A 14,422-nucleotide genomic window follows, 5' to 3' on the forward strand; every position below is an offset into this window, starting at 1 on the left:
CAGGCTGAAAGTTGGGGTTCTCATGAATAGGAGTTAGCAACATCCCATTCTTAATCCAGAGAGTTCAATATGATCTCGGCCCACCTTTTGCAACTATAACAGCTTCAACTCTTCTGTGAAGGCTTTCCACAAGTTTAGGAGTGTTTATGGGAATATTTGACCATTCTTCCAGAAGCATATTTATGAACTCAGACACTGATGTTGGAGAGAAGGCCTGGCTCACTGGCTCTGCTCTAATTCATCTCAAAGGTGTTCTTCCACACCAAACTCACTCATCTGTGTCTTTATGGGCCTTGCTTTGTGGGATTTTTGCAGTCATGTTGGAACAGGAAGGGGCCATCCCCAAACTGTTCCCACAAAGTTGGGAGCATCAAATTGTCCCAAATGTCTTGGTATGCTGAAGTAAATGGTAAATGGACTAGTTCTTATACAGTGCTTTTCTGTTCTAGTATACAACACATTTGCATTCACACATCCATTCATACATACACGTTCATCTAAATCAGTGGTTCTCAAATCCAGGCCTCGAGGTCCAGTGTCCTGCAGGTTTTAGATGTGTCTCTGCTTCAGCACACCTGAGTCAAATATAGAAGTCATTAGCAGGAGTCTGGAGAGCTTGACTACATACTGAGAAGGTAATTCAGCCATTTGATTCAGGTGTGTTGGATCAGGGACACATCTAAAACCTGCAGGACACCGGGCCATGAGGCCTGGATTTGAGAACCACTGATCTAAATGCTTTCTATCTAACATTCACACATGCACTCACACTCTGATGAATACATCAGAGTGTGAATGTGCCCAAGGATACTTTGGCATGCAGACTGGAGCAGCCAGGAATCAAACCACCAACATAGAATAGAATAGAATGCCTTTACTTGTCATTATACAGAATGACCTGCTCTACCTCCTGAGCCACAGCCACTCCAAAGCATTAAGAGTTCCTTTCAGTTGACCTAAGGGGCCGAGCACAACTCCTGAAAAACTGCCCCCCCCCCCTCCAAACTTTACACCTGGTACAGTGCAGTCAGACAGGCACCGTTCCCCTGGCAACCACCAAACCCAGACTTGCCCATCAGATTGCCAGACGGAGAAACGTGATTCTTCACTCAGAGAAACCGTCTCCACTGCTCTAGAGTCCAGTGGAGCCATGCTTTCCACAGCTGCATACAATGCTTTGCATTGAGCTTGGTGATGTAAGGCTTGGATGAGTTGCTGTCATTCCCATTCACTTCTACTTTGTTATAATGCCACTAATTAATAATTTAAAATCCTTTGCTTCACATACAGTCTTGAATGATTATGATTTTGAACTTAGACCTGATTTTGGCTTCTACTGACTGAATTACATCATTTTGTTTGTAACAAATAACACAGTGTGGGTCATTAAAGATATTCAGCTTAAATATTTTATTCATCAAAATCTTATGTGTGATTTTGGCATTCCCTAATTACAATTCCAGTTTGATCAGGATGACTTGAACCAGCTGTTGTACTGATTTGCTGGAGAACCTACCATGGTCCTCTCCTCTTTCCCTCTCCTTGTTTATTTTCCACATTTTCATTTGTCCTAATTTATTTATATATTTATTATGGGGGTAATATGTTTTATGTACGTGATTACAAAATGAGCATATTGCAGTGAGCTTACAATGTGTGACATCTTCACAGTCAGAGACCAGTTCCAATACGTATGGTGTACAGAAATGTGTATCTTTAAAGACAAGTTGTTTTAAATATCTCAAACACCTAGACGGCGAAGTAGCGGCATCACAAAGCGGAACCGGAACCTGCTGTGTTCGAGCGGAAGCTGGTCAAAATGGACGGTTCAAGAGCCGCTAAGGCTTCGTAACAATATTGAACGCGTCTCATATCGTGTCAAATTAAAAATAAAATTATAGTATCGTAGTTAAAGACGACAGAAAAAAGCCATATTCAACCTAAAGGAAAAGCCGGTGGTTTGCAAACCGTTAAAACGTAATTGAAATGGTTTGCTACGTTGAACACAACCCTGTAACAAACCGGAAATAAGGTAACAGATGATAAAATGACGGAAGCCGAGATTCTAACTCTGTAGCTCCGTTAATAAGAGAACTAAAAATGTGGAAAGGAAACACGTAAAATGACAATTAAACAACAGTATTAGAAGATTACCAGCAACGGCGAGGTTATAGGTTCGCTTTGGACACTTCAATGGCCGAAGCAACTATGACAAGAGCTTCGGTGTTTGGACGTTACCAGTAACTTGATGGCCATGGAAGAGGTTCACATCCGTAATCGTCCGGTATCGTTTAGTTCTTCGTTGCGTTAACGGCAGTTGGGAACATTATATTCCACGGTTCATCGTTTCACCAGAAGAGAAATGGATACGACTCACGGGTACTGCTGTTGGGAAGTTCAGTGCATCTCACAAAAGCCTATTTTTCTATGGTTTTGGGCTGTAAATCTAAAACGAATCGTGACGTGTCAGTACTTGATTAGACACTAAATAAATTGATAATAATAATTATAAACATTAACTGTAATGAGCTTATTAGTATTTTTAGAATATTTTAGCAATAGATGTAAGAACAATATATAAAATTATACAGATTATATTACAAAAAAAAAAAAAGACCTGAAGATCAGGTAACATAGCTGTTCCCACATTAAAGTTCCTATTAACTTGGCTGAAACTGTACTTAAATATTTCCAAGATTACTGTGCATAGTGGTTAAGATACTATAGTCAGTTGTAATCTGCCCTCTATAAATATATATATATATATATATATATATATATATAGATTTTGTAATAAATCAGGACTTCTCAGTTACTAAGATTAAAGCAAAAGTTCATCATTTTAGTATAGTATGACGATAAGATATACTGCACACTTATTTTAAGTGTTTACTTTTATTTGTCACACATATATATATATATATATAGAGAGAGAGAGAGTGTTCAAATATTTCTTTTCCTTTTAATAATTCATGTTCTTCACTCTTGTCTCAGTCGCACAGGTGTTTTCTACCAGGCAATGCCTGCGATTGGAGCTGATGGAAAGAACATCATGAAACTGATTCCTGTCCAAATGGTGAACAGACAGTTTTTCCAAACTCAGACAAGGAAACCTGAAATGGACCCAAGTTCCCAGAAAGCTGTCACCATAAATATTGCTTCAGCACCTGTAAACATGGCCACAAAGACAGTTTTAAGCTCTTCTGTCTCTCAGCAAATAACCAGGAAGCAGGTTTCTGTTGTGAATGTGAATTTGGGTCATAGTAATTCACTCAACAAGCATTCATCACAACAGAAGACTCTCAATTTAATGGCTGAAGTTCCTCCAGTGGCAACATTTACAAAAAAATCTGGGATGCCAGTAAAACATATTAATCAGCTCCCAGTTACTGTAAAATCTCCAGCACTTCCCAGAGGACAGTATCTACAGATTCCCCCCAATGCACAAGTCCAGACAGTTCCAGCATCCAAACTTCCTCCAGGTATCCAGAAACAGATCTTTACTTCTTCAGCCAGCAGCTCCTCTTTGGGTTCAGTCTTACCCAATGTAGTCTTTGTGTCACCTGTCACCACTGTGAATCAAAGTGTGACTTCACCGAGTGACGCTGCACCAAGCCCACTCCAAGTCTTTCCCAATCCATCAAGTGTGACTTCACGTGGACTCCAACCAAAAGAAGCAAAACAACAGTTAAAACTTATTCCAAAGGTTTCACAAAGGCCCAACAGCCCTACGCGGTGGGTGATAGAAGAAGTGGATGCTTCAGCAGGCCCAAATATAAAGCCTCTTAATTGTCCATCTGTCACTTCAGAGATTCTTCGAGCAGTTGCACAGAGAGAAAATTCTTGCAAACAGTTCAAGGCCTTCAGAAGAACAGTTACTCAGTTGAGTCAGGACAGTGCTGTACAAGGGCAGCAAAACGCCTTGGTCATGTGCAACGGCAAGGTATTCTTTGTGGCTAAAAAGTGCACCCTGCCATCTAATACCACAGCAGCAACAAAAGGCTCTGAATTCAGCAAAACCATTGTTCCACATTTTTCTTCTTTCCAACAGTTTCTTCAGTCAGCTGCAACTCATACAAGGCAGGACATCAGAATGCCAAGGGAGTCAGATGAGGTGATTGATCTATGTGGTGATGATGATGATGAGTCACCTCAACAAGCAGCATCAATTAACATGTCAGCAGTCTCTCATCTGGATGAAGACAATGTAATATTTGTATCATATATTCCACCCAAATCTGAGTCCTGCTCAAGAAACTGCACAACTTCAGACAGAGGAGGCGCAGAACCGAGCCAGGGCTTATCAGAGCGAAATGAAACACGAGTTTGTGATCCAGCAGTGATGTTCATGAACATTCAGCAGAGCACCTCCACCCAGCAGCTGGAAGGCATAGAGGATGATGCAAAAACAGAGGGTCCAGTAGCACCCAGCAGCAGCTTTCAAATAGAGAGGAACAGTCACATAATGGAGGTGAGGATGCTTCTAATGCTATCAGCTCAATATTGCAACATTATGATTAGGTCTGCAGCGAATCATTACTCTGATCAGTGTCTCTGTTTATTTTTTAAAGGATAATTCTAGTTTGTTTATCTAGTGCATTTCCCAGTAATGTGCATTGCTGTGTATTTAGACACAGCAATGCAGTTATATTGTTTTCTGTCTTAATATTTCTGATCACACTAGTGTCAGTTTAGAAGTTGGACTTTGTTGTGTAATGTTCTCAAAATTTCAAGCATTTCTTGTTTGGACCATGAAGACCACATCAATTATAGTCAGGCCCATAAGTATTTGGACAATTATACTTTTTTAAATAATAATTTTGCTTCTGTATAGCACCATAGTAGATTTTTTTAACTTGATTGAAGTTAACTTTACATTAACTGTAAAGCTATTTTTATATATAGTCCCCCATTTTTAAAAATCTTAAAAATCATTGGATTAAATAAAATACCTCAGAATATAAGGACTATTTTTAATACTTGGATGAAGATTCAAGATTAGCAGTGAAGGACGGCCTCAGGTCCAGCACCCTCGGACATCACTGATGATTTTCTTCTCTTGAGACGCGTTCACTACGACCACCTTCAGCCCCTTTGCTCCTAGTTTGTGGGTCTCGCTGCTCTCAGTTTTGTTTTCAGTACTTGAAAAGCGTGCTCCATGGGGCTGACATCAGGTGGCTGACTGCCACTGAAGAATATCCCATTTGTTTTTATTGAATATTCTTGCATTCTTTTTTTGTTGTATGCTTTGGGTCATTATATGTTTGCATTATGAAGCACCACCCAGCATTTAGCTGACTCTGAGCAGAGATTATAGCCCTGTACATTTACAGGCACATGGTCAATATGGTCTTTCATACCTTTTGGTGTTGCTGAGCTGGCAAGTGCTTCCTTTTTTAAAGGAACGTACCAGATTGTTGATTTGACCTCTGATTTTGCTGTATTTTGTATATTTGAGTTTTTCAACCTGATGATGACCTCCTTCATTTGCGTTGGCTCCTCTTTGGACCTCAGTTTCAGTAATCAGCTACTAAATGCACTTGGAAACATTTGGACCATCTGTTTAATGTGTCATGAAATAATAGGAACATAACTTATCTGGCCATGAAATACCTTATCAGTCAGTTATGTTTGAGCCTTCAGTAACAGTTGATTGACTTAAAATCCACTGTAGTGGTGTACACAGGCAGTCACAATACTGTTACTACTAATGCTATTGTCCAAATACTTATGGACTAATTGATATTTCCCACTAATGACTGAGGTGAGTTAGCCGGCAGAGGTAAATGGTAAATGGACTAGTTCTTATACAGCGCTTTTCTACTCAGATATGAGCACTCAAAGCGCTTACACGACACATTCACATTTACCCCATGCACACGCATTCATACAAGCACTTCCATGATTAATTAATTAAGCTAAGTGCTTTAATCGGCTAACATTCACTCACATTCATACTCCGATGGAACGGTCGGAGAGCAACTTGGGGTTAAGTATCTTGCCCAAGGATACATTGGCACGCAGCCTGCAGTAGCCAGGAATTGAACCACTGACCTTCCGATCAGTAGGTGACCTGCTTTACCTACTGAGCTACAGCCACCCCACTGAGCTACAGTGTCCTGTCTGCAGATACTCTATATCGGTGCATTTATACATTACCTTTTTCTACTTGCAGGGCTCTACAAATCCCAAACCACTGGCGCCAAAGCCCTGCCAAGTGTCTGACCACCTGTTGAGGCAAGTTTTTGGGATAACAGCTGAACTCAAAGTTTGCCTTCAGAGGGTTGATGACGCAGCAGTTGGGTCTGTCCCTGCAGACCCTCTGCACATTGAACCCATCAGGTCAGTGGAGGATAATGAGGAACCAATGGGAGACGTTTTTGTATATGAACCTAGTAGCTCACAAAAAAACAATATCGACAGTGGTGATACTGATTTCCAAAGAGTAAAAGTACTAATTGGTAAGGAACCGTCAGCATCACCTCACACAGGTATCACAGCTTGCAGGTGTTCACATGCCAAACTGAACCAAAAATCTTCTTTTGCTTTGGAGCAGAAGTTCTTTTCACACAGCAGAGCCATATGTGACTGTGAGACTAAGCAAGTGACTGGCTATGTGGAACCAATAGATGAGACTTTCCCTAGCAAAAATGAGAACACTATCCTGCAATCACAGTATGTGGATGCTCATCTTCAGGCTCAGACTTGGTTGGATCTCAGCAGAAAGACAAGGATGGGGCGCACCAGGAAACGCACTGTGTGTCCATGTTGCATACCCACTACTCTGGATCCTGCAGTCAAGTCTCGGGCAGGAGAGGAGCTGGAAAAATGGGCATTGACAGCAGAGCAGATGAGTAAAAAGGGGGGAAGAGCAAAGGTTCCTCGGAAAGATGGAAGAATGAGCTGTGAGGAAGCCAAAAACAAGCCAAACTTTAACACCCATGGCGCCCCGACTAGTGACAATGTGTCCACATCATCTGTGGACTCTGATGAACTAAAAAGACAGGAACAGATAAAAAGACTCAAAGATGTTCTGAAAGAGAAAGAGGCGGCTTTGGAACTAATGAGGAACAGAGTGAGCTGATAGAAATCGTCCAAGCCTTTTAACGCATGTATTCTCTTAAAGTTAATGGATTTATTTTTCAATATGATCTGTTATTGCTTCTCTTTCTCTTCAGTGATAACTAACAAAACTACACACATATGGCACTTGGTAGTCACAATGTAGCAATTTCTGGTTTCATACTGGCAGAGCTTGCAGTTTTGAGACTGAAACATTAATTCCAAGTAAGAGCTAGTGCACACATACACAATCTCTTGTTCCTATGGGTGAATAAGGGAAAACTGGGTCTTGGACTTGAAGGTGACACCTTCTCATTTGATTAACTTTTTGAGACTTATGTAGTGGAAACAATGTTATAGCCTCCTGGTGAAGAGAGAGCTGAGTGTAAAAGTGAAGCTGTCGATCTGCATCCTTACCCTCACCAATGGTCACGAGTTCTGGGTTATGACTGAAACAATGAAACTGTGGACACAAGTGTCAGACAGGTTGTCTGACAGGTTGGTGACCTGGCCAGGGTGAGTTATTACCTCATTCTATGGTCATACTGCTGAAAGTAAATAATGGCTGCAGTGTTTCCAGCCTGAAAATTTCAGCTGTAACACATGAGCTCTGTTTAACTTTCATTTAACTTTTATTTTGATTCTCTCTTAAGTTTGGCTTTTACTTGCAGCTTAATTTTATTTTAGTTTTAACAAACTTTGTTTAGGAAAACTACTTGATACCTTATTTAGCAAGACAATGAAAAACCACATTTTGCAGTTAATGCAACAGTAGGACTTCATTGTTAAGGCTGCTGGGGCTAAACTTCTGTTTGGGGTTGTCAGTTTTTAAATGCATCATATTACATTACTGCAGTGTTTTTGTATTTTATGGTTAAGTTTACTCGGGTGGTCTTACCCTTTTGTTATTTTTATTTTGTTTTCCAATCACAGCCTAGTGTGATTCATGAAATACTGAAACATAGACTTGTTGTATTAAAAGAAAGTCAATAATTTGAGGTATGAAGATCAGTGCTACACATCCTCCATCTGACTTCTGTTAGGAGCATCTGTCCTCGAATTTTAATACATCACAAGACGTATTAATGATTGATTTAGTTTCATATCCACTAAACACAGATTTAAAGCTTGTTTCAGAAAATGAAGGTATTATACTGTTCTGTTATCTGTAATGGAAACACACGGCAGTCTAATTAAAGCTGTCTAAATTACACACTGTATACGGTTCTTTATTTTTCTTAATAAACACATTGTCATAACACACTACCTGGCCTGTGCTTCTTATACCATTAACAGCATTTGTATGTGGGAGTGGTCTCATTCACATACATTCATACCAGCAATAGATATCTGTGTCAGGAGTTACGGAAGGTCAAAATAAAGCTAATTGTCATCAATGTAAATGGACTAGTTCTTATATAGCGCTTTTCTACTCAGTCAGAGCACTCAAAGCGCTTATACAACATGTTTCTGCATTCACCCATGCACTCCCATTCTTACAAGCACTTCCATGTTTACTAAGCTAAGTGCTTTTAATTAGCTAACATTCACACACATTCATACTCCAACAGGACGGTCGGAGAGCAACTTGGGGTTAAGTATCTTGCCCAAGGATACATTGGCATGTAACCTGGAGTAGCAAGGAATCGAACCGCTGACCTTCCGATCAATAGGTGACCTGCTCTACCTACTGAGCTACAGCCACCCCATGAATGGCTGGCTGTGCCAAAAATGAGGGTAATATGTAATCTTAATACTTGCATGAACCAGAGTAAGCTACACACATTTCTTGCAAGGTGACTATGTTAACCTGTAGTCTTAGAGCTCGTTATTAATTATGGCTTCGATCACTGATGTCTAATATCACAGAGATTCATATGATCCTGTAATCACTGTCTGGACGGTCTCCCAGACCTGGTCTCTTATGCTTAGTTTCCTTTCTTTCTTGCCTGGTGCCAGTCTTACAGTCGGTGCACCCTAATCCCCATGCACCCAGTGGGGAAGGCAGACGGCGGTGGGTCAGCACCTGTTTGGCTGGGAGCAGTTTAGGGGGGTGCTAGTTATCCAGTGAGATCTGAGAACCTTTCCCACCGATGGAACCAACACCTGGTGATCAAGTATTGTAGCTTCTAACAGATGGTAGATGGCTGCTTCCCATGTTGTTCCAACACCCAACACTGTATGTTTGGAGTGACCTCTCTGGGGTGCAAGCCAGGGCAGGATGATATAATAACACCCCCCCCCCCCCCCCCCCCCCCCCAACACACACACACACAAACAGACTGCTATAGGGTCCAAAGAGGTAGCAAGGGCTGATACAGTTTAGCACCAGCAGTGTCACAGGAGTTGCCAGAACTTCACTAGAACCAGTAGCGGGCCACCTTAGGGACCCAAGCTCCGGATTTTTCCTCAGGGGTTGACTCCCAAAGCCCTTTGCGTGGCCAGGTATGCAGGGAAGCGGAGGTTTGAGATCAGAGTTTTTCTTGTCGTAGATGAGCTGCCACCCAAAGCTACAAGGCTCATCTACCTGAAGCAACGGGTTGTGAGGTTCCCCCTCTCTCGTCAGTAGAAGCTAAATTGCACTTACTGTAATTGCACTTAAACAAGTGCAATAATGTTCGTGTACAATTAACAACAAATTCAATAAATGTGTAATAATCATTCATTTTTACTAGTGTATATAAATGTTTAGGGATTTTTGTTGTAGAGTATTTTTCTCTCAGATTTTATATATTATTTATTCTTGTTTGTGTACTGAGTGTTCTGCTGTCCCTTTGCTGTTTGCAACAAATAAAGGATTATCTTATCTTAAGCGACACGAAAAGGCCCAAAACTAAAAGCTAATATATAAAGTGAAATAAATGTACATTTTAATTTTAAAAAATTAAGCAGAAAATAATTTCAAAATCACGTAAGCAAAAACAGAAATCTATATGGCTCAATAAATGTAGTAAAAACAGCATAGCAAATATACTGCTTAAAAAATTACAGGAACTCTTTAAAATCAGATCTCAATAGGAAAAAAATTCTTGCTGGATATTTGATGGACTGGGTAATGTGTTAGGACTGAAAGGATCCCTCATTGTTTGATGGAAATGAAACCTATCCACCTACAGAGGGCTGAATTCAAACACACCCCATGAAATCAAAGTGAAAAAATGATGTGGCGGGCTGGTCCATTCTGCTGAAATGCAGGTTTTCTATTGGATTTAGGTCAGGTGGTCAGGTGGGCCAGTCAATGATATCAGTTCCTTCATCCTCCAGGAACTGCCCACACTCTCGCCACATTATCATCACCAGGAGGAACCCAGGACCCATGGCACCAGTATAGGGTCTGACACCTGTAAAAGCATTCCTGTTTTATATGTTGTTGTTGTTGTTTTGCTTTTTTTTTGTTTTGGGGTTGTTTGGGGGGGGAGGGGGGTCATTATTGCCCCTCTAGTGAACCTGTTGTTCATTTCATTTACTCTAAAGCAGCTGAAACTGACAAATAACCCCACTGCTACTCAATGGCGAGAAGAGGAATGAAAGTCAGTAGAAACGACAGAATACGTGTGTAAGAGGTGGAAAGATGAACATGCAAGGAGTAGAGATAGTGAAGTTTCAATACCTGGGGTCACCATCCAAAGCACAAGAGAGGTGAAGAAGAGCGTGTAGGTAGGGTGGAGCGAGTGGAGATGAGCGTCAGGGGTGATTTGTAACAGAAGGATAGCAGCAAGAGTGAAAGGAAAGGTTTTCCTGCTATGATGTATGATTTGGAAATGTTGGCTGAGCTGGAGGTGACAGAGTTGTGAGGCAGGAGGGAAAGAGGAGGACCTCAGAGGAGGTTCGTGGATGTAGTGAAGGAGGACATGCAGAGGGTTGGTGTGATGCTGGCTACAGGATGAGATGGAGCCGGATGAGCTGCTGTGGCAGCCTGTAAGCCAAACGACAACAAAGATTTTCTCGGTTTGAACATTTGATGTTTTGCTGACTGATTAACTTACTGAAACAAACACCATATTTGTGCTTCATTAGTCCACATGACTTACAGTATGAATTGTCTTTTTAATCCATATTTATATCTTGACTTTTTACTTGTTTTTTTTTAAACATACTTGTGTAACATTTCAGCCCTTATCACCAGTAAGGGCTGATCCTAATCAGTTTATTATTTATAACTGCTGTCAGCAGCTGTGATGCTGCCCCTCCAGCAGACCACACCCAAAAAACACTCACCACAGCTGACTGATGAAAAGCTCAATCATTTTGCTGCACACACTGAAAGATCTCAGCTTTCTTAGGAACTAGAGCGCGCTCATCCTCTTCTTGTATTCGGCCTCTGTGTTGGTCTACCAGGTGAGCCTGTTGTTGATATGAGTGCCCAGGTACTTGTGTACACTGTAGCCAAATTGAATCTGCAGTTATCAGAGAGAAGTCACTGACCATATCCAAGATAAATAGAAAATCATCCCATTATTATTATTTTTTTTTAATTTAAATAGTTGTTATTACAGGTGTGTTCATTTTCAAAATTCATGTAGCACGTCCCTCATGTACCCTACATTTCCCATTTAACTAACAAACAAACAAACAAACAAACAAAACTTTATTCCATGTTCTGGAAATTAATTATTTACATTGTAATTCAATTCAATTCAATTCAATTCAATTCAATTCAATTCAATTCAATTCAATTCAATTTTATTTATATAGCGCCAAATCACAACAAACTGTCGCCTCAAGGCGCTTTGTATTGTGGGTAAAGACCCTACAATAATACAGAGAAAACCCAACAGTCAAAACGACCCCCTATGAGCAGCACTTGGCGACAGTGGAAAGGAAAAACTCCCTTTTAACAGGAAGAAACCTCCAGCAGAACCAGGCTCAGGGAGGGGGGGTCATCTGCCGCGACCGGTTGGGCTGAGGGGAGAGAAAAGACATGCTGTGGAAGAGAGCCAGAGATTAATATCAATTAATGATTAAATGCAGAGTGGAGTATAAACAAAGTAAATAAGGTGAATGAGAAACAGTGCATTATGTGAACCCCCCAGCAGACTAGGCCTATAGCAGCATAACTAAGGGATGGTTCAGGGTCACCTGATCCAGCCCTAACTATAAGCTTTATCATAAAGGAAAGTTTTAAGCCTAATCTTAAAAATAGAGAGGGTGTCTGTCTCCCGAATCCAAGCTGGAAGCTGGTTCCACAGAAGAGGCGCCTGAAAGCTGAAGGCTCTGCCTCCCATTCTACTCTTAAGTATCCTAGGAACCACAAGTAAGCCAGCAGTCTGAGAGCGAAGTGCTCTGTTGGGGTGATATGGTACTATGAGGTCTTTGAGATAAGATGGTGCCTGATTATTCAAGAACTTGTATGTGAGGAGAAGAATTTTAAATTCTATTCTAGATTTAACAGGGAGCCAATGAAGAGAAGCCAATATGGGAGAAATCTGCTCTCTCTTTCTAGTCCCTGTCAGTACTCTAGCTGCAGCATTTTGGATCAGCTGAAGGCTTTTCAGGAAGCTTTTAGGACAGCCTGATAATAATGAATTACAATAATCCAGCCTAGAAGTAATAAATGCATGAATGAGCTTTTCAGCATCACTCTGAGAAAGGATGTTTCTAATTTTAGAAATATTGCGCAAATGCAAAAAAGCGGTCCTACATATTTGTTTAATATGTGCATTGAAGGACATATCCTGGTCAAAAATGACTCCAAGATTTCTCACAGTGTTATTGGAGGCCAAAGTAATGCCATCCAGAGTAAGTATCTGGTTAGACACCATGTTTCTAAGATTTGTGGGGCCGAGAACAAGAATTTCAGTTTTATCTGAATTTAGAAGCAGGAAATTAGAGGTCATCCAGGCCTTAATGTCTTTAAGACATTCCTGCAGTTTAACTAATTGATGTGTGTCATCTGGCTTCATTGATAGGTAAAGCTGAGTATCATCTGCATAACAAAGAAAATTGATGCAGTGCTTTCTAATAATACTGCCTAAGGGAAGCATGTATAATGTAAATAAAATTGGTCCTAGCACAGAACCCTGTGGAACTCCATAATTAACCTTAGTGTGTGAAGAAGACTCCCCATTTACATGAACAAATTGGAGTCTATGAGATAAATATGATTCAAACCACTGCAGTGCAGTACCTTTAATACCTATAGCAAGCTCTAATCTCTGTAATAAAATGTTATGGTCAACAGTATCAAAAGCTGCACTGAGGTCCAACAGGACAAGAACAGAGATGAGTCCACTGTCAGAGGCTCTAAGAAGATCATTTGTAACCTTCACTAATGCTGTTTCTGTACTGTGATGAATTCTGAAACCTGACTGAAACTCTTCAAATAAACCGTTCCTCTGCAGATGATCAGTTAGCTGTTTTACAACTACTCTTTCAAGAATCTTTGAGAGAAAAGGAAGGTTGGAGATTGGCCTATAATTAGCTAAGACAGCTGGGTCAAGTGATGGCTTTTTAAGCAGAGGTTTAATTACAGCCACCTTGAAGGTCTGTGGTACATAGCCAACTAATAAAGACTGATTGATCATTTTTAAGACTGAAGCATCAATAATTGGAAAGACTTCTTTGAACAGTCTAGTAGGAATGGGATCTAACAAACATGTTGCTGGTTTGGAGGAAGTAACTATTGAAGTTAACTCAGAAAGATCAACTGGAGCAAAAGAGTCTAAACAAATACCAGCAGTGCTGAAAGCAGCCGAACATGAAGAATAATCTTTGAGATGGTTATGAATAATTTTTTCTCTAATGTCTAAAATTTTATTTGTAAAGAAATCCATGAAGTCACTACTAGTTAACGTGAAAGGAATACTCGGCTCTACAGAGCTCTGACTCTTTGTCAGCCTGGCTACAGTGCTGAAAACAAACCTGGGGTTGTTCTTATTTTCTTCAATTAATGATGAATAGTAAGATGTCCTAGCTTTACGGAGGGCTTTTTTATAGAGCAACAAACTCTTTTTCCAGGCTAAATGAGCATCTTCTAATTTAGTGAGACGCCATTCCCTCTCCAGCTTTCGGGTTATCTGCTTTAAGCTGTGCGTTTGTGAATTATACCACGGAGTCAGGCACTTCTGATTTGAAGCTTTCCTTTTCAGAGGAGCCACAGTATCCAAAGTTATACGCAGTGAGGATGTAAAACTATTGACGAGAAAATTCATATTTTTAATACATCTGTAAGGCAGGAGGATGTTATTTTTATGTCTAGGAACACACAGGCAGGCAGATATGCTGGTGAAGGACAGAACTACTGTACATGTGAGAAAAATATTGGCGTCCCATCTGGACTCATAATCAGTGAAAAAGAATAAAAACACAAGCACGTGACTTTTGAAATTCCCAGCTCTAATTTAATGGAAACTCTGTTTGT

General features: G+C 40.5%; 1 protein-coding gene across 2 annotated transcripts; it reads left to right on the top strand.

Annotated features, from left to right (window-relative positions):
- The first annotated feature begins 1,928 nt into the window (after nucleotides 1–1,928).
- lrif1 (ligand dependent nuclear receptor interacting factor 1) lies at nucleotides 1,929–8,303 on the top strand. 2 transcript variants are annotated; one of them, XM_030732660.1, is made up of 4 exons: nucleotides 1,929–2,379; nucleotides 2,995–3,943; nucleotides 4,052–4,471; nucleotides 6,176–8,303. In XM_030732660.1, exons 1-4 carry the CDS (start codon nucleotides 2,363–2,365, stop codon nucleotides 7,082–7,084), a joined length of 2,295 nt encoding a protein of 764 aa, XP_030588520.1. In that variant the 5' UTR covers nucleotides 1,929–2,362; the 3' UTR covers nucleotides 7,085–8,303. The 2 variants fall into 2 exon arrangements, with proteins under 2 accessions (XP_030588520.1, XP_030588519.1); XM_030732659.1 differs by having other exon boundaries at nucleotides 1,930–2,379; nucleotides 2,995–4,471.
- Nucleotides 8,304–14,422: the final 6,119 nt, after the last annotated feature.

Source organism: Archocentrus centrarchus, chromosome 7 (genome assembly GCF_007364275.1).
Source record: "Archocentrus centrarchus isolate MPI-CPG fArcCen1 chromosome 7, fArcCen1, whole genome shotgun sequence".
In the NCBI taxonomy this organism is placed as follows: Eukaryota; Metazoa; Chordata; class Actinopteri; order Cichliformes; family Cichlidae; genus Archocentrus; species Archocentrus centrarchus.